Raw genomic sequence first — 25,325 nt, 5'->3', positions numbered from 1 at the left:
ACCACTGTACATAACACTGGAAAATGAAGATCTTGAGAAGTCTATGAGGTAAAACGGGAACAATCTGAACAGAAATTCATGCGAAAACGTACAGAGGGAAGTTTGATTGAATCTTGCTCCAGATGGTTTTCCTGATACCCACTACACATCAAATGCTGATCCCATTTATTTCAGAAAAAAATGGATTGATGGTTACATTGATACTTTTCATGTCAAAAGGGAAGATTCAACAGAGCGCAACATGTTGCAATTTTGTAACTTTCCAAGAGAGCATGAAAAAAGAAAAACCAAAACAGCTAAGTCAACAGACAATAGTGGGAAAGCCTTTTCAGCAAAACATTTTCCCAATGTTTCTGGGTGGCCAGTTTTCCTGGAAATGTGGCATTCTCTGCACACAGCGCATTTCTGGATGACACATTAACACCTGGCGATAACGACAGCTAAAGCACATGACATTGATTATAACCCTGCTGACTCCCGACACTTACATCAACCGTCCAATCACAAAACCACACGAGTTGTAAGCAGCATGTTTGGATGAAATAAAACGAAACTCAACGTGCAAGCAGACAGAAAAGATTGATTCATGCAGTAAAAAGGAGACAACTCAGATATGAAAACTGTAAAAATATTTACAGTTACAATACCCCTTTTCTACCAGTAAGATGGAGGTGATGGTGCTGCAGCCAGTGCCCAATGTAGCCCTAATCTGTGCCTTTCCACTTAAGAAAAAGCAGTTTCTGAGTCAAAAACACTGACCCAGGAATGGTTACATTAGTGGGCAGGCTAAGCCAAAAGAAGACCATAAAAATACCTTTTAACATTTCAAGAAGTTATCTACACTGGAAGCGGCTGATGTAAAACATCACTGAGGAGATAGAAACCATGGGGGCATATTACAGAAACTTTCTATCTTGAGTCTTAAGATGTGTCAAGCGAATTTAGGATTCTTTTCACAAATTTGTATTACAGAAGCAAATCTTACCTTGATTTAAGATAATTATCCTATCTTACAAAAGCTCATATTATCTGTAGTTAGGAAATCTTAAACTGCCCCATTGAGTTCGGTAATCAACTCTCAGGTCTGTTTACCAAGCAACCAATGACGCGTAAGCAGCTGCTGTGAAGTAAATGCTAGAGAATAAAATGTAGAAACAAAATAGGTGAGCTTTTAATTAAGTGCTGCAGAAAGAGAAGTTTTGATAAGCATGGTAGGAAAGGCAAAGCATGTCACTATATTTCATGGAGGTCTGTAATTATTAGTGTTTTGTCGTCAAAGTGCAGCACATAATTTGGGTGTTCAAAAAGTCTTTCCACTATCAAACATTGCTGTTCTTTATCTTGTATCATTAATACATGTGATGCCATTCTCAGACAGGGCTATTTGTTATGATAATCTTACAGTTGGCTTTTAAATCATTTTAAAGTTAGGACATGAGGTTGTCCTAAAGTTAAGACAGATTCTGAATTAAATTACGTTGGATATTAAAATATGCTCTCAAACCTAGGAGTAAGACTTGTAAATAAAGACTATGATTCAGGATGTTTGTTTGTGGGCAGCTTATAAAATAATGGTCAGTTAAATCATTATTCAGCTCTCAAGTATCAGCCAGCGAGCACCAGCACCAACACCAACACTGTTTGGGTAGAAAAGGAAAATTTGTAGTTAGAAGCAGTCTGAAGCTTTTCCTGAACCTATATCACACTATAACACTTGTCGTGTTTATGACCAGCAGCTTAGGAAGCTGAAAAAAAAAAAAAAAAAAAGCGTTTGCTATCATTTCCCTTTTGCTAGGCGTTTATAGAGGCCTTGAGGGACTGTTACGAGCCATTCAAATAAGCAAGTAGCCTGATCTGGACCAAATATTGAACATTAGTAGCTATAAGAAAGCTAAAAAAAAAAAAAATCTATAAAAAGAGTGACGCATGACTGAGAGAAGACAAAACAGACATTAACCCAAACAGAACACACATTCAAAATGCATGGCTGGTAGATCAGGGTAAGTGCGCAAAATTAATGCAGTTAATGGCGAAGAGAAGAAATGGAAGCAAATAGTAGAGAGAAATTTTATTCTCTCTTTTATTAACTCTGATTTTACCGTGGTTGCAGTCTTTCAGAACAGGTCTTTGTGGACTCGGGTTGAGCACTTGTCTTGGTTCATCTGTGGAAATTAGGACATGGGACAAGACAGAGTGAGTGCCACTCTCATACATAAACCCACCTTTGTTCTCCATATTAGACTTATACTTCCTATCAGGGCCTAAAATTAACACTCGCCAAGTGCCAAATGCGAGTAAAAACCAACATTGGCAAGTAGTATATGAAACTGTGTCAATAGCCAGTTGGCTGGTAAACATTTTTATGAATTCTATCAATGCAATGTTGTGAGAACATAGGCATTAAAGTTTAAGCCTTGCTAATTTTAAATACTCTGTAGGGTCCCTGTAAGTAATTTTTCTGCTGCTGTCTGTTTTTTTTTTTTTTTGGACTATTTATTTATTATATTTTCATTTTTTGACAATAAACATGCCAGCATGAGAACATGAAAACACGGATGAAATCAACTACCCACCAACCAATCCCTCCCACGCCAACCCCAGCCCACCCCACCCCGCTGTCTCTTTACAAAGGGGTACATAATGGATAGATAAGTCAACAGAAAAACAGCCACAGGAATGATAAAACATAAAAACATTTAAAAGAGAAAAAAGAGAAAAATCTAAGTCCTGATCATTGCTTTGCACAATATACTTGGAGACCTTCTCAGCAGCTATAGTCCCGATTTTTAATGTTGAGATTTGTGCTGAATTCATCCGAGCTGTGGATATTTCTAACATTCTCTGTTACCTGTGTTTTTAATGTTAATCAAAGATTAGAAACTTTTTTATTTCAAAATGAACAAATTTTAATAATGAGGACCATCAATCCTTCTTCAAAAATGTGTTTTGTCTTACACTGATTCACTATTGTAAGTGGGAATGGCATAGGTTGTCACAACGAGCGAGTAAGGTTGACATGGAGCACGCTAAATTTCAAACCTCCAGGGAATCACCTGTTTTAAAAAAAAAAATTTGCAGAACAGAGGAGCTCCCGATTGCAAAAAGAACGCAACAGAACTCAGAAGTTTTGTTTTTTAACCGCAAGAGGGCCAAAAGTAACAGTGTACCATCAATTAAACAACAAAATTTTACATTTGATTACTTTATTCAATGTCTCTACCTGAAAACTAATGTTACTTGTCTTTAATAATGTTTTAAAATTATGTTAGTTAGGCTAATAGTTTTAGCTATGGTATCAAAATTGGAATAGAGAAGCGTGAATCTTCACTGGTATCTAAAATTTTGGTGTCGTAACTGCCTTTTTTGCTAAAATAGTTTCAAGGCCGGTGAAAAATATTTATGGCTGCAAATTTTCTTAAGTCACCAGTCATTGGCAGGTGTAGCAAAAAGTTAGTTTTAGGCCCTACTTCCCAGTAGAAGGAGAGTTATGATGTACTTTTTTTTTTTTATGTTGAAATTTCCTGCAGCGTTTAAAAAGGTCTTTCTGATTTGCCAGGTCAGTTTGTTGGGCTATCCTGACAGCACACTGATTTCTTTTGAAGGTGGTCAGCAGCATTAAACTTCTGTTACTGGGTCCTGTAATGCCAGAGGAAGTGTGCTGATAATGGGGGGCTGATTCCGTACTGATTTCTATAGAAGAAAAAAGCTTTTAACACTTTGACTGGAACAGAGCTATCATTTGTGAATTGTGCACTTACAGTATGGCAAACTATATACAATAATGGTTTCATCCTAAAGAGTTTGAAACTTGTCTGCGAACTGAAGACATCCAGTATATAACAATGTTCAAAATTTTGTGGTATAATGTTACACATGATTTCTATTTTAAATAAATGCTTTTCTTTTAAACCTTCTATTCATCAAATAATCCTAAAAAATGTTTAGGCAGCAACTGTGTTCAACATTGATAATAATGAGAAATATTTATTGAGCACCAAATCAGCAGATTAGAATGATTTCTGGAGTAATGATGCTTAAAATTCATCTTTGCCATCACAGGAATAAATTACATTTTAAAATATATTATATATTATATATATATATATATATATATATATATATATATATATATATATATATATATATATATATATATATATATATATTTTTTTTTTTTTTTTTTAATTAAGAAAATAAATGCAGCCTTGGTGAGCATAATGGGCTTATATCAAACACATACAAAAATATATCTTACCAACCCAAACTTTTGAACAGTAAACTCAGAGTTTATGGTCAGGCTTGTACTGATATATGCTACCCATTAACTGCATGTCTGAAGCTGTCTAAAGTCAACAAACCTAAGCCTCTCAGCTGGGTAGGTCGGACACATAACATGAAGAGTGCAGAAGATACACTCTACCTTATCTCACCCCTCAATGCACAGGAAAAACAGACTCTAAACCACTGGATGCCTTCGGCTGCTGCGCACAATTACAAAATACAGAAAAATACACCGCTATCCCTCCACTCTGCTTTGGGTTTCTGGTCACCATGAAGGGGTTTATTTTGTTATGATGACCAGCTGACTGTATTATCCTACTTATCACACAGCTATTTAAACGACAAACAAGCAAATAGACATGAAACTTGTACAGTAATGCAGTTAAGAAAGAAAAAAGCAGTCGGAATACAGTAAATTTTAGCGGTTTAACGGTTTATCTGTTGGAATTGACCAATCGAGTCGAGCATTACAGTGAGCTCTGAAATAAAAAGCCGATTTAAAGAAAGAAAGAAAGAAAGAAAGAAAGAAAGAAAGAAAGAAAGAAAGAAAGAAAGAAAGAAATACAACCAGTGATGGCAGGATGTGAGTGGAGTGTGAGTAGACTCACCTCGGGGTCTGGGTGCTCTTTTCCTGCGGTCTCTGAAAGCGGCTCCAGACTGCAGCGCCTCCAGCAGACAATCCATCACACCGGTCTCATCGTTCTCTACAGGAGAGAGGAAGAAGGAAGAGAAAACATTAGGATGCGGAGGGGCATTCCATAGCGTCACTTAAACCGGCCTTAAGGGTCTCTGCAGGAATGCTGGAGAGAGAGAGAGAGAGAGAGAGAGAGAGAGAGAGAGAGAGAGAGAGCGAGAGAGAGGGAAAAAAACCCCCAAAGAGGCCTTTTGTGGACGGTATATCACAGCGTCGATTCGGACAATTTGAGAGGCAAGACAGGCCCTTAAACTCCTCTATACGTCTCCTCTGCACCTCTACACAAATCCGCTGGTGTTTTGTAGCATTTGGAGGGCCGGTCGTAAAAACAGCTGAGTGGTGCAAGCAGTTAACCTCAGGCCACTGGCTTTCACATAGAGCAACTCCACAGACACAAGGAGGCCTGTGGGACACACAGCAGGCAGGAGGAACACCACACTGCTCACGGTCACAAACACATCACATATATGCTTGCACTGCTGCTTACACAAAAACTTTACACACACACGCACACACACACACACATCCACTGACAGAGAATAAATCAGGTTGGCAGGAAAGTGTGCTTTTCAGCAGGTTTGGATAGAAAGGCTTGTATGAGAGAATGTCTGTTGTGTGTTGAACCTCTAGATGGGTGCGTGTGGGTAAGCATTACGGGCCTTGACACTGTAACCTCCAAATATTAATCTTTACACTGACACAGCAAGCGCACACACGCACACAATACAAAACAAATCAAAAAGCACATGAGCGTGTGTGCTAACGCTGCAGAAGTGCCCACTTCTCCACCGATAAGTTATGACACCTATCATAGGGGCTGTTCAGAATTAAACCAGTACCGTTTACCTGTATAACCTGACAGTCATGATATAATTTCATGAGGGTTAGTTACATGCAAGTCTACAGTGTAGTACATTTATCCTTCTGGATATATACATTTACTACACTATATCTAATATAAATTACAGAAAATAAAACAATCATAATGAATCCAAAACAAATAAAGGTAATTACAATAAAATTATTTGATAATATTACAGAAAATAAAACACAACACAAACGAATGAAGAGTCTTGGATTAGCCTCAGTGAAGTCATCAGTCACTCCCTTTAAAGTAAATACACACTGAATTTCACTGAATAGAAGAAATCTTCCTCCATTCTATCTGAATTTCTGCGTTTTCTTAAAATATAAAATGCAAAAGCAAACACACAATTGCAGGGGCTTAATAAAAGGGGCTGTCTGAAGCTTATTTGGGACTGCAGCATTGTCACGGTTGAGTTGCTCTCTGTAAAAAGCAAGACAGAGTCAGCCATATACACTGATAGTATAGTGAGGCCATTTTCAATCAGCAGCTATTGTCTGAGTAAGTGAGCGATGGAGAGTGTGTGTGTGTGTGTGTGTGTGTGTGTGTGTGTGTGTGTGTGTGTGTGTGTGTGTGTGTGTGTGTGTGTGAGAGAGAGAGAGAGAGAGACAGACAGACAGAGAGAGAGAGAGAGAGAGAGAGAGAGAGAGAGAGAGAGAGAGAGAGAGAGAGAGAGAGAGAGAGAGAGAGAGAGAGAGAGAGAGAGAGAGAGAGAGAGAGAGAGAGAGAGAGAGAGAGAGAGAGAAATTGTGTGAAACAGAGGAGAAGGTAGAAGGTTCTTTTGTACAGAGTGCTGTCAGTAGTTCAGAAGGGGCAGTTGACCACAATGAAAACTATCAACGGAGAGAAAGCACAGAACTGTTGACCTTTACTAGCCAAGCTTCAATTAGACACAAAGAGAGTGAGTCTGTGATAAAGTGTGTGTGTGTGCGTGTGATAGACCAACCACTTATCACCACACTCTCCAACAGAAATACAAACTTGCTAAACTGAATCCATTATATTTTCATAATGAATTAAAAATCCTACTTTAGACATTGTGATTTGTTTTCCCAAACAACTTAAACTTCATTTATTTACATTTAACACTGTTTGCTAGCAAATATGCTTAAAATAATTTTTTTTGCACAGAATACATAATGCAATGATGATGACGACAATAATAATAATAATCATTTGTAGAGCAGAAATGACAGCTAAGTCTTTTCCCTAGAGTACGTACTGGCTTTGTTACGTTTCTGCCATCATTTAATCCGTTCTTCCAGACAGATTTGCTTTGAAATATTCTTCTGGCCTTGCATCTAGGACCTTTTTTGTAAAAAAAAAAAAAAAAAAAAAAGATTCACTTTTTGGCAGACACGTAATTTTTCTGTATTCTGCATAATCCACTCACTAATTTTGTTTTTAACAACATATTATGGGTATGGCTTAGCCAATGCTACATTTGTAGCATACATGTCACTTAGAAGCTAGAAAAGGTTCTATGTTGGTCTCATCTGATTACAAAATCTTTTCCACATTTCCATCATGAGCAACTGTGCCGTGTCATGCCTTTTGGCAAACTCCAGAAATGCTGCGACATGGGCTGGCATGATGTTTACACCTGTCCACGCCAAGTGGCTTCTGTATCTGGATAATAGATCGGATCTCACATTCCCACGAAAAAAAAAAAAAGAAAAAAAAAAGGGATGGCTCCAGTGCAAAGTCGACCTGAAATGGTTGGTTTTCTTTTAAAAACGGTTTTCAGTAGGGGTACATTTTATAAATCTCGCAAAATGAGGAGGATGAAGAGGCTGCAAATAGGCTACTAATAATGTGGATAGATGCCGTAATGGAAACGGTACAGAGAAACGTATGGGTCCAAAAACGTTGCCAGCTGTGGTGGGAAAAATGCGTTCTTTACAGAAAATCAATGGTTCTGCAACTTTCGGGTTCGAACTGCGAAGGCAAACATTTCAGTATATTTGTGATGTAGCCTATAGAGCTGGTAAGTCCCGCCCCTTCCGCTAACCCCACTGGACCTCTAGGTTGAAAAATCGTCAATGCAAGTGAATGTGAGAAAATAATTATTTTCTGGTCCCGTTTGAATTTTGCCATGAATGTGAACATATGTTGTCTGTGAATTTTTTATATAACTTTTCGTGTAAAGAATGCTACAATTTAGCGGGTAGAAGTTTGATACGGTTAGACTTTGTGTGAGAGCACTTTGTGGACTACAACTCTTCGCTGCTTTCGGCGCGTTTGAAACGTCACCACCACTCGCACATGGACACTAGCTCACGGATCCCGCTAAACATGGCTGTGTCTTTGGTGCACTTCACCGCCTTCTTTTAGGGAGAGGACAAAATCGTTGAGGTTGGCGAAAACCACGGGTAAGTCAACTTTAAGGGGTGACGTCACATAAGCAACATGTAGTCTTTCTCTTTATGTCTTTTCCACAACTGCTAGCCGAAGAATCATACCATATACTGTCAAACTCGTAACATGAAAAATTATATAAAAAATTCACAGACAACATATGTTCACATTCATGGCACAATTCGAACGGGACCAGAAAATAATTATTTTCTCCCATTCACATTGACGATTTTTCAACCTAGAGGTCCACTTGGGGTTTTACGGATGGGCGGGACTTACCAGCTCTATATGTACTTCGCACTCGACTGCAAAACCACACAGCTCTCAGTTCTGGAGAGAGGAGGGGGAATAATGACAGCGGGCGGAGTTTCGTGTGACGTCCACCTGTGAATGCAGACATGGTGGTTGGATTGCGTTTACATTACACTGAGACCCTTATCACAATGCATCCTCGACTACCTCCGAACCTGGACACGCTGAAGCTATTTACACTTGTCTTTTCAATGTGTATGTGGACAACATCCTGATACAGGTCACATGTTAATGCCAAGTGTAAACGCAGCCATGGATCTTTTTGTCCCCTTTTGTATCGTACTCCTGAATCAGCCAGTGTTATCCAGGGCTCTTGATATGCTGTCTGGTGCACCTTCAGCTCCAGAACTATGTAGCCTCTACAAAGTGTTTGCTGATCTCTCTGTAGCTTCCATCACAAGTCTCCTGCTTGTTTGTGAAAAAACAACAACAAAAAAAAACTGTCTAGTTTGATATAGCTTTCACAATGCCTACTGGGACCACCAAACACCTGCATTATTTTCAATTGTTATGTACTTTTTTCCCCCTGCAGTTTATGCATTTGTTTTACATATGTTCTTTAGTCATTTTCACCGTTTTAACTTAATTCAGACTGAATAATGCTCCAATAACTGTGGGAGTTTATGATAAAGCATATGGGAAAGTGATTTTAATGATTCACAGGTAGAGACCAATTATAAGGCAATTGTGTCCTCATTAGAGCAACCGTATTTCATCTGTGTAAGCGAAGAGCTTCTACAACCCAGGTAAAGAATATTAACATAAATTTCAGTTTTTATCTGTACAACTACTGTCTTCACTCACTTACTGTACAGTGTCACATTTAAAATAATTTGAGATTCAGGGCTTACATTTGTGACACTGTTTGCTTTTCCAGAACTCTCCATCAATAATATCTGTAATCTGTAATTTGTTGGTTCTTTGATGACTGTATAGTCCGATGCGGGAAGCACACTGTCTTTTACAGATAGGGCATATGCAAATTTCTCCTGATTGTCTTGGAAGGCAGGAACAAGCATGGCCTGCTTCCTTTGGTGTAGTTTAGACGGGCGATGTTTAGTTCTCCTGTCTTCATAACTTTGTACTCCATTCTGACAAAGTTGCTGGCAGAGTGTGCGATTCAGGGCACTACTTTGAGGGATGTGGGCTTTATCCCACACTTCTTAAAGCCTTTTAGTTGGTCTTTCAGCCTCTTTTTTGACCTCCTACAGAACGGCAGCCAAGATGTAATTGACCGTACAGTACCTTACATGGGAGGCGACTTGGTGGCATTCTCACAACATGCCCAAGCCACCTGAGTTGGTAAAGCATTAGGGTTGCTTCTATACTGCAACAGTTAGTTTTTTTGCAGGATCTCAATATGTGGCACTCGATCTTGCCGTGTCACTTTGAGGATGCGCTGCAGGCATCTAATAAGGAGAGATTCCAACATTTTCATGTGTCGAGCATAGATAGTCCATGTTTCACAACCATACAGGCGGGTGGGTGAGGCTGATTGCTCGATAAACAGTAATATTTATGTGTATACATGTAAATTAATGTTGCTGAACACTTTTATACACACACACACACACACACACACACACACACACACACACACACACACACACACACACACACACACACACACACACACACACACACACACACACACACAAACACATGCAAAGCTGTTGTCCCCAATCTCTCTGCTGACAGTGGGCAGTGTCTAAGTGAGTGGTGAGCGAATGAGTTATGAATTTTTTATTTTTTTTTTGCAAAGCAAAGAGCGAGTGGCTGGCACTGAATCTGACCACGAGAAAATGAGGCGTGAATGTCAATCACTTATCTCAGTGTTCCAACACCATCTTCTTCACCCACAGGACCCAGGACAGCAGCAGCTGTCACGGCAACGCTTCAGAAACCAGCACTCTCAGATAGACAGACAGGTGCTAATGGACAGGTGTGAAAAGACATAAAGGTGCACCACTAGCAGGGAACTCGGTACTACAGAACACAATATAAGTCGATAAGAGAGCTAGAAAAAAAAAAACAACAAAAAAAAAACAGAGGAATGCTTAAGGCAGAGAGAGGATAAATACCTAGTAACATGCTACTGAGTGGAGGCTTGAGGAAAGAGATGCAATCATAGAAAAGCAGATGAATGTCCAACTGCATTTGTGCATGTGGGTGTGTGGGTGAGACTCTTTGCTACACTGACATGCGTTGTGCATGCTGTTCAATCAGACCTGACTATTTACATGAATCAACAGCCTTGAATCAACACAATTGATCGTTCGCAAAGACCCGCCCCCTTTAGTTACTGTTGCTATGTCCGACAAGCCACGCCACACCATGTTCTCACGCATTGAAAAATACATTGCGGAGCAGAGAGGACACTGACAGCGCACTGACAACGCGCTGTCAGACAGGACAGACCATGTTACTTTTGATATGAAACAAAGTCTCACCTTTCAAATTTTGTCATTTTTTAAATAAATTTAAACAATAAATACCATTTTGTGGCTCTTTAATGTGTCTGACAGATCGCTGTAGAGCCTTCTCTTCCTTCTAGTTTATTCATAGCATCAAATAAACACGAATGAACATAAGGAATGTTGTTCATTCCACGGAAATACGTCAGTACACTCCTTTTTTCCAAGTTCAAATCCTCCAACGTTAATCTACTAACTCTCCTGACTGCTTTGTCGGACAAAATGGCGGATTCGGTGGATTGTGACTGGTCAGATCGCCTGTCAATCAAACTTCCTGTGAAGGGTCAATTTTTAAGGAAGGGTCATGATTAGAATATTTACTTCTTTCTGAGAAGAGAGAGTGTGAGCCAAGGAAAATGAGAGTAGATATGGACTACGATGATTGACATTAGCCTGCACACAGTTTTCCAGGTGGCACGTTTCTTATTTCTTTTGAAAGATAGGCCCAGATAGCCAGGTTGCAGGAAGAATGGATGGATAGACGTACACCGAGAGGGTGTGATTTAAGAGAAATGGAGAAAGAGAGAGCGCAAACCCGAAAGAGCGATAAGTGCTAGGAGGTAGCCTGCTGGGTCTCTGATGGAGGAGAGAGGGATGGAGGGTGGCTTTAATAAAGAGCTGAGTGAAGAAGAGAGAGGAGGTGTGAGAGGGAAGGATATGGTGTGATTTAGCCAGGAACGGAAAAGGCATTTGGCTTGATTGCTGTTGCCTCTCTTTTAGTTCTCCCTCTTTTTTATAAATACAAGAGAGAGTGAATAGAAGCACTCACACTGAAGAGAAAGACAGAGAGAGAGGGTTCTTCAAATAAAACCCTATACATCTAAATGTTCCATAAATCAATTAAAAAATCTTTAAGCAATGAACTCTATAAATCAAAGCATTTTATAATTTTTCCTTTAAAAAAAAACATTTAAAAATTAATACAAATTTACCTCTCTTTTTTTTAAATAACTGAATAAATGGTCCACGGTTTAATCCACAATACTGTAATCTATCAACATGGAACAATGTCTGGAACCAGTTTTCCTTTTGCAATGTGGAATTTGTCTTTCATTTCAAAGAAGGTACAACATTTTTCTTGAAAGGGGGGCCATTAGACAGTAAAGATAAACATACAACGTGAACTTTTTTTTAATCATTTTGTCAAGTATTTCAATTACTTTCAGCTTTCCTTCAACCTAAAAACCTATGAAACTACCCTTCTGTAGCCCTTCTGCTGCTAAAGTGAAAGGCCTTAGATGTATTTGCTCTTAAACGCCATGTCAGCACAACTTATGAACACGTTATTATTGGCGTAGCATGTCTTTTAAAGGAGAAGCTACACTTCAGTCCAGCTGAGATTTATGAGACGTTCATTACGGATCACAGAAACACATGATTTCACTGATCTGAGATCAAACAACAGCATGCCAAAGGGGCTGGACAGGTGTCTGCACAGGTTGAGCAATAATGGCGGAACAGCACAATCATTCCTGACGTATCAACAGCCGCTCACAGTTCATGTCCGTTCTCTCTCGCATTTGTCTGAAGAGGGTGAAAGAGAGATGACAAATAATGAAGACAGCAATTACCTCCCCTATAATCTTTCATCAACCCTCTTTTCTTGTTCTCATCTTTCACATCATATTTTCCTGAACAGATACAAAGAGCGCATTTGCTCAGCTGTCTGTCTGCAATGGCTTTGACAAAATGCCACCTGCTAATCTGATTTGTCAGGTGCATATTCTGATTATTAAACCTTTACTGGAGCGTAAAGGTCAGATATTTTCACTTTTTTCAAAGAAAGGAGGAAACGTCAGTAAAAGATAAAGGGAAAATTGTTAGATCCCATGCATAAGCTCAGCAGGAGTCCACCTGAGCTCTAGAAGGTTCAATCATAAAGAAACATATTCCATTGCTTTGTGAACCTAGTAGAGCATGATGTTAATGCTCAATGGGTTTGATTTCCAGAGAGCACACACATACTGATAAAATGCATATCTTGAGATCGCTTTGGCTAAAAGCATCTGGCTAATGTGCTGCAGTCTTTGCGAACGGATTGTTATCGAAGGAACAATACATCCTTTTATAAATTATTTTTTAAATTATATTTTTATATTATATAAAAACACAAATGGATGCACTAAGCGCATATAATAAATTAAATCTGATGCGGGTAAAAAATCTGATTTCATGTAAATCTGAGTTTCTGTCAGCTCTAGTATTGTGCTGTAGCTCTGCCCATAGAGAAATCTATATAGAAGGTCAAGCAGTATTTTTTCTTTCGGTGTGAATAGACAAATTACTTGTTGCGCTGCACTTGCTTTGCAAAATTCAATTGAGCCCAGTTAAATGATGGACTCTTTGTGAGGCTTTATTCGTTTTTGAATGTTTTACTAAGCTTTAACTGCATTTGTCCATTTCAGTATACCCTCGGTTTCATCAGCTGGTTTCTGAGCTCCAGGGAGTTGGGAGTCCCCCTGTGGCTTCCTCCTGGAGGAGAGCCCATATCTGGGACAGAGTAGCCAGAACGCTGGGCTTTTACAGCACTTGCTGGAATTGGGAATAGCACGGGCGACTGTGTTTGCTCCGTGTCTATGGATATGTGGCCTAATTCTGTTAGATGTCTGGTCTGTTGCTTTCAACAAGCACAGAGACCCTCCCCTCTCTCTGAAAACATGTTCATGTAGTTCTCTCTACTCCTCCGGTCTGGTCTTGAATCATTGCTCTTCTCTGTGTGTGTGGCTCCAAAACATTTCAGAGGAAACTAGTGCACAGCTTCCTCTCCTGCTAACAGTGCCAAACCAATTTATTATATTTTTTCTTCTCTGTCTCACATCCTACCACCCACCAAAGAGCGGCCCGCTTACGTTAACCCTAACACGTACAGAGCATCGCCCCTCTCACTGGGGCGGTTTGGATTACCACAGCGCTTTAATTGACAGTCTCCGTGGAGACGAACAGGAGAGGTGGCAATGGTAACCTGGAAACACAACAGAGCCTATTTGTGCTGACTTCAGATGAGAGACAGACATCATCAAAAACTGTGAGTAAGAGTAAAAAAGAAAGAGAGGGAGAATTGTTATTATTTTTGAATAAAAAACAGCCGTTCACTGTCTTTTCCAAAGCTGTGTGCACACTGCACTTAGAGCAACCTTGTGTGTTAAAGAGCTGCATGCACATGCTCACTTCCAGCATGCACGTGTCAGAGAGACATCAGAGCTCTGAGTCGGAGTACAGGAAAGAAAAGGGAGATAAAGAGGAACATGATTAGAAACTAATTGGTGTGAAAGAGATTTGTGATAGAAAGCAGACGGAGGGAAGAGGAAGCAGAGGATGGTCTCTCTTTGAAGGCGACATTCTCTGAAAAGCTCTTTGATGTGGCCTCACTGTCTGCATCTCCTGCTGCACCTGAGCCAAGACGAGCGCTAAAAATTTGAATTTTCTTTTACACTTAGGGCTTCACAATTAATTGATATATAATTGCAGCAATTAACTAATAGGGAACAGTGTTCGTTAATACAGTTCTTTTAGGACTAGGGCTGAACGATATTCTCGCAATGTGCGAATGAGCGATAGTCACATCGCCAGAACATGCAATGTGAAGGGTAGTAGCACCCACAGTCTATTAAGAGAACGGTAGCACACAGTAAACATGAGTCAAAATCAGCTATTTGGGACTATTTCGTCTACAAAAAGGAGGATGTTGACCAAAAAGAGGTACTTTTCTGGAGTGTTATAAAGTTGTGGATGGTTGTCTTTTTTAAAAAGTCTTTTATTTTTCGTGTTCGCATTTATGAGGAAATAAATGCAACCGTTATGAAAGCGGCACAGACTGCTTTAAAACTTTCACAGAGACCTCAAACAGAAAGCCCAAAGCCTTTCGTTAAAGCGAATTTCGTTTTGTATTAGTTGCATCTTAATTTTAATCAGTGTTTCATTATCCAATTTCCTGGAACTACAATATTACAGGAGCAGCACGCGCTATAGTGCTTTCACATACAGCCTACTGCGTTTGCAGTTTGTAGGTTAACCGATCCGTGGCTGTACCAGAAACACATATACTCACTATTTTTTTATTTCAAATCCAGAAGTTATCAGCAATTTTTATTTAACTCTACATGAACGCATCACTGCATCAGCACCGAAAACATGGCCAATGGCCAATCAGAGACTTGTTTTAAATTAAGTATTTGAGTGTCTCTTCAACTATGAGTATTTTTGCCAACGGACCTTTACAAACATGTGCAACTTTCTTCTTTTTTCTTTTAAATATTAAGTAGTACAACTGTTTTTTATAATCAAATAAATGCAGCCTTGGTGAGCATTAAAAACAGACCCCAAACTTTTGAACAGTAATGTTAAAGTTCTTGAAGTGGAAGAAACACCCAAGTACTGTCCAGTGTAAACAGCTTTGTTTAGAATGGTAATTTACATTGAACTGCAGGACACAGTCGAGTAAAAACATGCAACCAGTTACAGTTTTAGTGATTATAATGTGCTCAGCGACACTCCAGGATTGTCATGTTACTCACGTTGTGTAATTTATTCTGCAACTTACTAGCAAATTTGATTTTCATGCTGCTAAGAGAGCCAACATAAACTTGACCACTCAGGCACTCTCGCTTTAAACAATGACCTCATGTTATATACACATGCTAAACACCAGTGATGGGGACGAGACCGCCTATGCCGAGTCCGAGTCAAGACCGAGTCTTTGAAGGGTTGAGTCCGAGTCAAGACCGAGTCTTTGAAGGGTTGAGTCTGAGTCAAGACCGAGTCTTTGAGGGAACAAGTCCGAGTCGAGACCGGACTTGAGTACTACATCACTACTAAACGCTAACTAGACTGAAGAGCGAATAAGATTGGAGTAACATGCTATAAAAAAAGTGAAATGAAAAAAGGAGGGGACTGCTAGGTGTGTGAATTTTGTGTTTTCTGTCGCACTGATGAGAAAAGCCAGACTCTGAGACTTGAAGTAAGTGATGCAGTTTGCGACAACTAGGCTGCAATAACAAAACAGTGAAGGAAAATGGCCCACTGATGCAATTACATGTGGCAGGTAGCAGTTAGCCATCTGAGTGGCTGCCTGATCAAAAACACGGACAATCACAACAAGCAGAGCTTTCCTGCTTTGAGAAAAAATCTGCAGTTCTTCTCTGTAGTTGAGGTCTTTCCAGTGATAATTATTAAGATAACACTGATTAGCACACGCTGGGGAGCTGCAGGGCAAGAGCGTCCGCTCTGAGGCTCTGTGGACGAGAGAGAGCGATCACACTGGTTGACTGGACAGGAAGCAGTATTAGCTGAAGAGACACCTGAGACCTCCTGAAAGAGACACATTTATACGCCAGAGCCTGCTCAACACACATACACACTCACTCATTTACACGCTCTCCACTTCATGCATCTCTCTTTTTCCATCTGAATCAGCACACACACTCCACCTGTGGCTCAGCCACTCATCCTAAAGTGCATGCGGAATGAGAGAGAGAGAGAGAGAGAGAGAGAGAGAGAGAGAGAGAGAGAGAGAGAGAGAGAGAGAGAGAGAGAGAGAGAGAGAGAGAGAGAGAGAGAGAGAGAGAGAGAGATTGGTCCTACACTATAAGAGCCTGCATGTTCTAGGTTGGAGAAGTCAGTCCTTGTAAGAGGACACTGCTGGTGTTTGATTGATGAAAGGATGAGAAGAGAGAGAGATGGAGTGAGCAGACACAAATAAGGGTGGAAGTACCCACAGGACACTTTAGAACTGAGGCTGGGTGATATAGCTTTTTTTTTTTTTAAGACTCCGTATCTTGATATTTTTTCAGCTTTTAGACAATTGCCAGTGTTTTGAAATGTATTTGCTCTGAAATGGCTTCAAATTGTGATATTTTCCCCGATTATTAACAGCCACTGTCGCAGTTTCAGATTCAAAACTATACAAAAAAGTTAAATATGAAGGTTTTCAACTAAACAGAAGAATGGCACAATAATTTGTATTAATATGCAACAATATAGCAATATCTAACAATAAACTAGCAATACTTATTCACATATACACTGTCGTTCAATTCAGTACGATCTTTTTCATGTTTTTGAAAAGTCTCTTTTGCTCACCAAGGCTGCATGTATTTCATAAAAAGTACACTAATATTGTGTAATATTCTCACAAAATAATATCAAGTATTGGTTACACTTTATTTTAAGGTCTCTTTGTTATAGTGTAATTATACTGAGTAATATTAAGTAACTAAGATTAGGGTTTGGTTTGGTTTAAGGTTAGTTGCATGTAATTATGCATAATGTATAGTTACTATTATAGTAACTGCATGTAACATCTGTAACAATGAGGCTGTAAAATAAAGTGTTACCCAACTATGTTGTAAATATTTGGTTCAGCTCTTGGCCCTATAACATTAATTTTAAGTTGAACAAATGAAACCAGTCCAATGCTTCTAATACACTGGCAGGCTGAATGAAGTGTACTTGGACTCGAACAGAGAAGATAGTTTAAATAGAGTTATGCTCAGAGACGCATAACATTGGGATGGGGAGAGTATTCAACAGAGAGTAATTTAAGACAGAGTAAGACTAAGACAAAAAGTATTTTTCTGAGGATATAATCAAAGTGCAAGTGAGTTAAGCAGAGAGATAAAACGAATTAATCTAAATGTATAAATAATTCATATGCTGACTGCCTGGACAGTGTGTAGTGCCCCCTGTTGAGCAAAGACAGCGGTGACATGTTGTCAGTAAACCCTTGTAGAAGAATCTCAAAGTTGAAACAAAACCATTTTGGATCTGAATGACTGTGTCATGAGACACTTAATGGAATCTGCATTAACCTAGAAAGGTTTATTAGAGACCTGCTCTAGAGACTTAAACACTGAGATTTGTTTTAAATGAAAGTGAAGGACAGCAGTCCTCCAAAGGAGAGTAAAAAAAGGAAAGAAGAGAAACATTCTAAAACAAAACCCAGCAGAATCAGAATCAGAATCAAACGTGCTTCAGTGGCTGCCCTTTAAAAAACCTTGACTTATTCATCTCTACTGAGGATTATGCTTCTAAACAGATACAAAAATAAATAAAAATCAGAACTCACCCACCATCACACAAACTGTCAAATCTCCTAAAATGTATAGTTCATTTCTTAGCTTACCTCTAAAAGCACTTTCACAACATTCCTCAATGGACAGAACTACTGTATGGTGCTCGTCCTGCAAGTGATGTTTAAAGGTCAAACAATTTCAACAGTGTTCACTTTATTGCAGATGAAGTTGATCAGATGCAGTATTTATCAGATATGTTCAAATTTTACATGTAGTAATAATTTTTACTTAATAGGTTATGTGCTGTTTAGGGCTGCACGATTAATTGAAACTAATCTGCGGTTATTTTATGCGCAGCTTGTCAGTGCAGCACGGCTCTATGATTGGTAGTAAATGCTGCTCTATGTGAAAGCCAGAGGGCGCTCTCGCGCAGAAACTCCAAATATAGTATCTACTATCGAGTATCATACTATCGCTGTAGCTGAATAAACAGAAGATTGAAACGCTTTGCTTGATTAAACAGGACTAATAAACACATGGCTACGACAATGTATGGTTTATCTGAGTTCAAGCCTTCTCGGATATTTTCATGATAATAAAGTATATTTATACTTCAAAGCTAATCAACATAGCATTTATCACTGTATATAATACTATGAAATAATATGTTGTGTGCCTTGTTCTGTGTAAGAAGTCACATCATCTCACAGAAGCATGCTCAACTGTCGTTATGAAGTCAGTTTGGAGTAAAAACATGTTATTAAATGTTGTCTTTTGTTGGACAAGGCTCCAAGGCTTCTCATGTTTGGAAAGATGTTTGACGCATGTTGCTTTTTTAAACGCACAGCATTGTAAGTGACTCAAACTCGCAGTGCTTTAAGAAAGAGCAGCGTTTACTATTGATCACAGAGCTGTGATTCAATGACAAGATGCTCATAAAAATAATAATTTTATAATCGCAATAAGCCATGCGATTAATCGTGCAGCCCTGGTGCTGCTTAGAAGAAGAAAAAAAAGTTTTAAATAAGCTTATATTATTTAGGCTAAATAAGAACAAAGTGGGGTTTGTTATTTTATCGGTTAATATTGACAAACATAACACAAAATAAGATTCGATTATAAAAATTCTGCTCACACAGATTTGTGAGCATGAGCATAATAGAAGTCATGGTTGTCATCTGTGAATCTGGTCAATCATGAAAATCGTCGTTAGGTGCTCTGGAGAAACTGTCAGCTGAGCCAGACGGCTGCTTTCCAATCAGTCTCGTCATACTCTATTGTATTGTATAATCTGTATTGAATATGGGGCTATATAAATAAAGGTGACTTGACTTTATTAAACTAACAATAGGAAGGCCAACCAAAAGTAATGGGTATCATGATTATCTGGCTATAATTTATTGTCTTACTCATTCTAGTACGATCTGACTCATACTACAACACTGGGGTCACGTTAATTGGCTTAAAGTAATATGACCACAAATACATCATGCATCCCTAACTCACTCACCCACCCACAGAGTTCAACTTTAAGCCCTCCACCTTGCACGGCACTTCATGCCCCACTGCCACCATACATCCTACCATAACCCAACACTAGATTCACCACTGATAGTACCACACTCCACATATTCATTTGTAAGTGTGTATGTGTGTATTTTAAGTGCATGAATAATGCACGCAGGCTGCTCTTCTGCTTTATTGACTCAGCGTGAGACCCGATACGGACACAAAACTCATCCCAGTCAACACTGAGAGCCCGCTGCGTGTATGTACACACCCTCACACACATTCCGCAAACAGCAGGAGGCAAGCACGAGTGGCAACATATTATAACAAACTCATTTCATGTGTGTCTCATGAGTGCACAGAACCTGTTTGTAATCCAATCACATCTCTATTATCATCATGCATTACGTTGCATCATTAGAGTTAGATGCTCACTTAGAAAAAAAAAAGAATGTAAACATTATAGAAAGTGAGTAATGCAGATCGGCCTGTTTCAGAACTGACAAACACTACAAAGTAACGTTTTCGACATTATGAAAGCCATGGTGCTCAAAAAATTCCATTGCGTTTGTGGCATTATAACAACAATGGGCTGTTCACATGGTAACAGATTGACAACAGGACACACATACGCTCTCACTCTTCTGTCTGTTTAAAACAAGCTCCCATGTGCATGTGCAGGGATTCGTTTCATCCATCTTCAAAGGTGATTTTTCTAAAGCTCACTCTCGTGAAAACTTTCAGTGAGTGACTGATAAACATCTCACCTGTGTTGACCTCCAGCAGTCTCTTCTTCCTCATCTGCCGCTCCTGCTTCTCACGTTCTGCCTTCTCTTTGGCTATCCTCGCTTTCCTCTGCTTCTCCTCCGCCTCTCTTCTCCTTACGTTCTCCTTCACCGCTTGCTGGAGAGAAAAAAGGCAGAGATAGAGCAGACTATTGAGGAAACAAGTAAAGATAAACTTGCCATTTACAAACAAAAGGCTAGTACATCTCTTAAAAGAAATTAATACTTTTACTCAGCAAATTACTTTTACTCACATTGATTAAATTGATCAAAAGTGACAAAGAAATGCATAATGTTACAAAACATTTCTATTAATGATTATGAGAACATTTATTTTATCTATATTAACTGTAAAACAATGTAAATAGTAATTACAATTGTTGACCAATTATTTTTATGGTAATGTTTTTCTTGTTTGCATTAGTGATGCGTTGGCAATATTGTGCAAATCATGTCGATTTACTTTGAAAATTGAAAGCTGGTATAAAGTTTATTTTTTTCTTCATATTTCTTCATTTTAGCCCAGGAGTCACTGACCTACACAACATTCTGGTGATGTGAATACAATTGAGTCGAACACACCAAACTAAGACCTCAGTAAACAGTCTATAAATAGACATTTGAATGATTTTAAGAACCAAGTTGAGTCTCAAACATCCATGTTCAAAACTATTCAACCTCAAAAGTGAGTGTTTGGCGGAACATCCTTTACCCTTTATACCCTCCAAATACAGTAAATGCTTATGGCAAGTGTTCAGAGGACCCTGACACCTCTCTATTGGACTCTTAGCCCACTGCTCATGTGAAAAGCTTCCAGCTCACTGACATTTTGTGCTTCCTATGCTGCCACCGCTTGTTTCAAATCCCATCAAAGAATTTCAATGGGACTTAAATCTAGAGGCTGAAACGGCCACTCAAGGGCATTCCGTGCCCGATCCCTGAACCATGTTCTGGTAGACTTGGATGTATGCTTGGGATCATTGTCTTGCTGGAAAGTCCAAGCTTCAATTTACATGCTGAAGGCATCACACTCTTTGCCAAATTGGCCTGGTACTTCAAAGAATCCATGGTGCCAGTAACATGGTCAAGATTACCATTTCCTGCAGCAACAAAACACCTGACTGACCCAACGCTTAAGCTAGCTGAAACCATATAAAACATATTAAACAGGAAATTTGTTAAGTTATTCAGTTATCATTTCACAACAAATGAAGACTGATGAAGTAAATGGTTTTACTTCAACCACCTTAAATGGTTTTACTTTACTTTTCTCTCGAAAATGGTAGATGAAGTTCAGTTTTATTTTTTAATTCCATTTTAATTTGTCTGGATTCCCTTTTTATTCCCGTTTTATTTTTTGACTCCATTTTAATGGTTAAATAAAACATTTAGTAATCATAAAGCATGTCTAATTGAAATCATGAAACTTATACAATTTAACAACAATTTCTTAAAAGTTTAACAAACATTACATGTTTAGGACCTTATGAGATATGTTTTTATTTCCCTCAAATTCTAAATGATGTGTTTTCTGGGTTCCATTTTAATGGTTTAATTAAATGTTAATAATCAAAAAGTATGTCTAATTAAATTCATAAAAAAACTATTTAAAAAAAAAATAATAATAATTAATTTGTATGACATGTTTTTTCCCCCCACAAATTCGGTGCTTGTGTATTTTCCGGTAATAAATTTCTGTCAAGTTAAACCAATTCTTAATTTTGACGGGTTGCCATGAAGATCTTTGAGTTTCTGTGTGTTTATGATATGATAATTTTTCCCAAATGAAACAGTAAAATGAAGTGAAGTGACTCATGTGTGAGTGTTCATGTGACTGTCACACGTGCTTTCAGAGAGAGTGAGTGAGAGAGTGTGTGTGTGAGTGAGAGAGAGAAATGAAACCGTGTAAGGTTTGAAATGAAACCATTCATGATTTAAGTGTACTGACCTATTTATTTAGGTCCTATATATATATATATATATATATTATTACAATTTAAAATAACTGTTTCTATTTTAATATGTTTTAAACTGTAATATATTTATATGATGACAAAGCTGCAATATTCAGCATCATTACTCCAGTCTTCAGTGTCACATGATCCTTAAAAAAATCATTATATGCTGATTTGCTGCTCAAGAAACATTCATTATTATTATCAATGTTGAAAAGTTGTGTGTTTTTTTGTTGTTTTTTGAAATTACGATACACTACCATTCAAAGGTTTGGGGTAAGTGATATATACATTACTATGATTACTGAAGGATCATGTGACATTGAAGACTTGAGTAATGATGCTGAAAATTTAGCTTTGACATTACATTACATAAATTATTTTATTTTATATTATATATAATTATATTATAACAGAAAAAAAACAGTTCTTTTAAAGTGTAATAATATTTTACAATATTAGTATTTTTAATGTATTTATGATCAAATAAATACAGCCTTGGTGAGCTTAAGTGACTTTTCAAAAACATGAAAGAGTCTTATTGAAAAAAATAATAATATTTTGACCGGGGGGGGGGGGGGGTATGTGGGGGGTGAATAATTTTGATCAATTATAATTATAATTAATACATTACATATTTGACTGCAATATACAGTAAATAAAATGTAACGTGTAACATGAGAAAGAAAGAAAGAAAAAGAAAGAAAGAAAGAAAGAAAGAAAGAAAGAAAGAAAGAAAGAAAGAAAGAAAGAAAGAAAGAAAGAAAAGACAAACTGGAAGAAAATAATGTTAAGTGGAGTAAAGTGGGAGAAAGAGAGAAAAAGACCTCTCATTAACTAAGCCATTCCCAGGTTTTGACAACGCTCTGAGCACTTCAGACATTTTCAAGAAAATCTGGGGGACAAGAACTGAGCAAAATGTCCCCTCCTTGCTTGCTTTCTTTTCTTTTTGAACCATTAGCGGTTGGAGAGGGTTGTTAGAAATCTATAACTCCTCTTTTGGTTTGATGAGGGCTACTTTTCTAGGTGTAAGAACACTCGGGCAATCAGAACAAGCTATCAGAAAGAAACATCATTAGAGCAGTCACCTTGTCCTAACTCTTCATATTTCTCTTTCTCCGGCTCTCTTTCTCTCTTCAGCCTTAAAAGCCTTCTCCAGATAATGGATGTATTTCTAAGTGTGCAGAACAGAGCAAGTGGCACACCTCACACAAAGGTAAGGTGTAAGAGGCAAAAGACGAACAGGTTTAATGAGAAAAGGCAGAAAGAAAGAGTGGGAGAGAAAGAGTGGGGAGAGGGGAGTTCAACGCAAATGGAAAAATAAAGACGGCTGAGAAATAACCTGAATTCATAATTCAATAATTTACATAAGGCTATGAGTACTGCATTTCTAGATTTAAAAAAAGTTAAATGCATTTACAGAAGTAATGCACATATCCTGGGCCCATATCCTGTCACATGCAAATGGATAAATATTAAGTCCACTTAAGCCCATATACATATGCACACACCCTTTTTTTCTTATAAATTATATTTTATTACATGTCTACGGGGCTGTTGAATGCTTGAAACTGATTGGTTGACGAACATTCTAAAGTGTGCAATTATTTTCAGATAGTAAAACCATAGATATAACGGTCTTCTCAAGTAACTGTACAAACTTACGTTCCGGGTAAAGCAACACCCACTTCCAGTTTTATCCGAATATAGACTAGCCTGGAAATCCAGACCTAAATCTAAAAGATTAATGGTCTGGCATCGACTAATGAAAATCGGCCAGCTCGAGGGGCGGCATCAAGCATGCATTTGAAAATCTCACTGCACGCAACTGGATAACACTACGACCAATCACAACAATAAACCCCATACGCTTAGCTACCAGCGGAGCTAACTGGTAGATTATACTCTTACCGTATCCGGTCGGCAAAACAGCAAAAATGTCCCTGCAAAGGAACGATTCGAGCGGCGTCTTCTGTTCCTGTTTTAGATAAAAAGCCAAGTCTAACTCGTTCATTGTAGCGGCCAAAGCCGTTTCAAACAACTGGTATTCATCCATAGCCATCTTGCAATGTTTACTAATGACTTTGACATCACAGCGCTGTCGTCATCTGTTTAGCTCGCCTCTGGCCCGCCTATATCAGATAACCCGATGTGATTGGTGCAGCTCAGATCGAGGGGCATATTTAATGAGCATCATGACGCAAATTTAACTTGTGCTCTCGCGAGAACTCTGGATTACCAGCGTAAATATACAGTAGACATTTGAGATTGTTACAGATATTGGCTATGCTGCAAACCCCTTATATATATTTACACACAAACTCTCTCTGACTGGCCAATGAAACCATCATCTGTTACTACCACGCCAACCCATAATTCTGTTGTCCTATTAAAGCATTTCACCATCATATCTAATATTTGTCCCATGGAAAAACCTGCTCTAAGAGGGGACTGACAAAAAGAAAAAGAAAAGTTCCTCGTAAATGGCTAAGGCAGATGTCGCTGTCTATTTTTTGCACAGCTCACAGATCTCCAACTGATCCATAGTTGGAGCAGTGGTCCCTTAAATGAGCAGGAAATATGGCTATTGACGGCAGGCCAAGACAGAGTATAAGTCACATGATAACGAGGCTTATTCCCCATTGCGTGTGGCGGATTACGGCCACAGTCTGCGATCACAGTAAATCCTGACGAGGGGAAAAAGATAGCGAGATGGAAGGTGGGCTAAATCAGCTTTCCTCTCCATGGCTCTGTGACTGTGCGCACACAGAGCACTTTAAACACTTTCATTAGAATTAGAGGAGAATGAAAAGCAGTGGTGCGTGACCTCATGCTCTGTAGCATGGACATCAATATCAACACTAATACAAGAGGGGGATTCATAATGATCCTGCCCTTCCTTCAACACTTCTAGACTTCTAATACACTGTTTGTGACTTGTCAGTTGTCACTGGTGTTGCCCAAATGCAAATTTCTACACATTTCAAAACATTCTGCCAGAAGCCTAATTTGATATAGGGAACATCTTCACTGATAGAGAAAAAGAGGCAATTGAATAATTCACATTACATGCAGGCTAGGT

The 25,325-nt window shown here is 38.6% G+C and overlaps 1 protein-coding gene across 1 annotated transcript in view; it reads right to left on the bottom strand.

Annotated features, from left to right (window-relative positions):
• diaph3 (diaphanous-related formin 3) overlaps positions 1-25,325 on the bottom strand; it is a 363,248-nt gene that overhangs the window by 50,565 nt on the left and 287,358 nt on the right. The window contains exons 26-28 of the mRNA XM_081358271.1: positions 20,271-20,406; positions 4,890-4,985; positions 2,100-2,162 (exon numbers count right to left, since the gene is read on the bottom strand). Of these exons, the coding sequence (XP_081214397.1) occupies positions 2,100-2,162; positions 4,890-4,985; positions 20,271-20,406 (295 nt within the window). The remainder of the gene's footprint in view (positions 1-2,099; positions 2,163-4,889; positions 4,986-20,270; positions 20,407-25,325) is intronic.

This window comes from Scardinius erythrophthalmus, assembly GCF_964197995.2.
Source record: "Scardinius erythrophthalmus genome assembly, chromosome: 25".
NCBI lineage: Eukaryota > Metazoa > Chordata > Actinopteri > Cypriniformes > Leuciscidae > Scardinius > Scardinius erythrophthalmus.
Note: the sequence above shows the minus strand (reverse complement) of the source record. Positions and strands in the feature narration are given on the sequence as shown.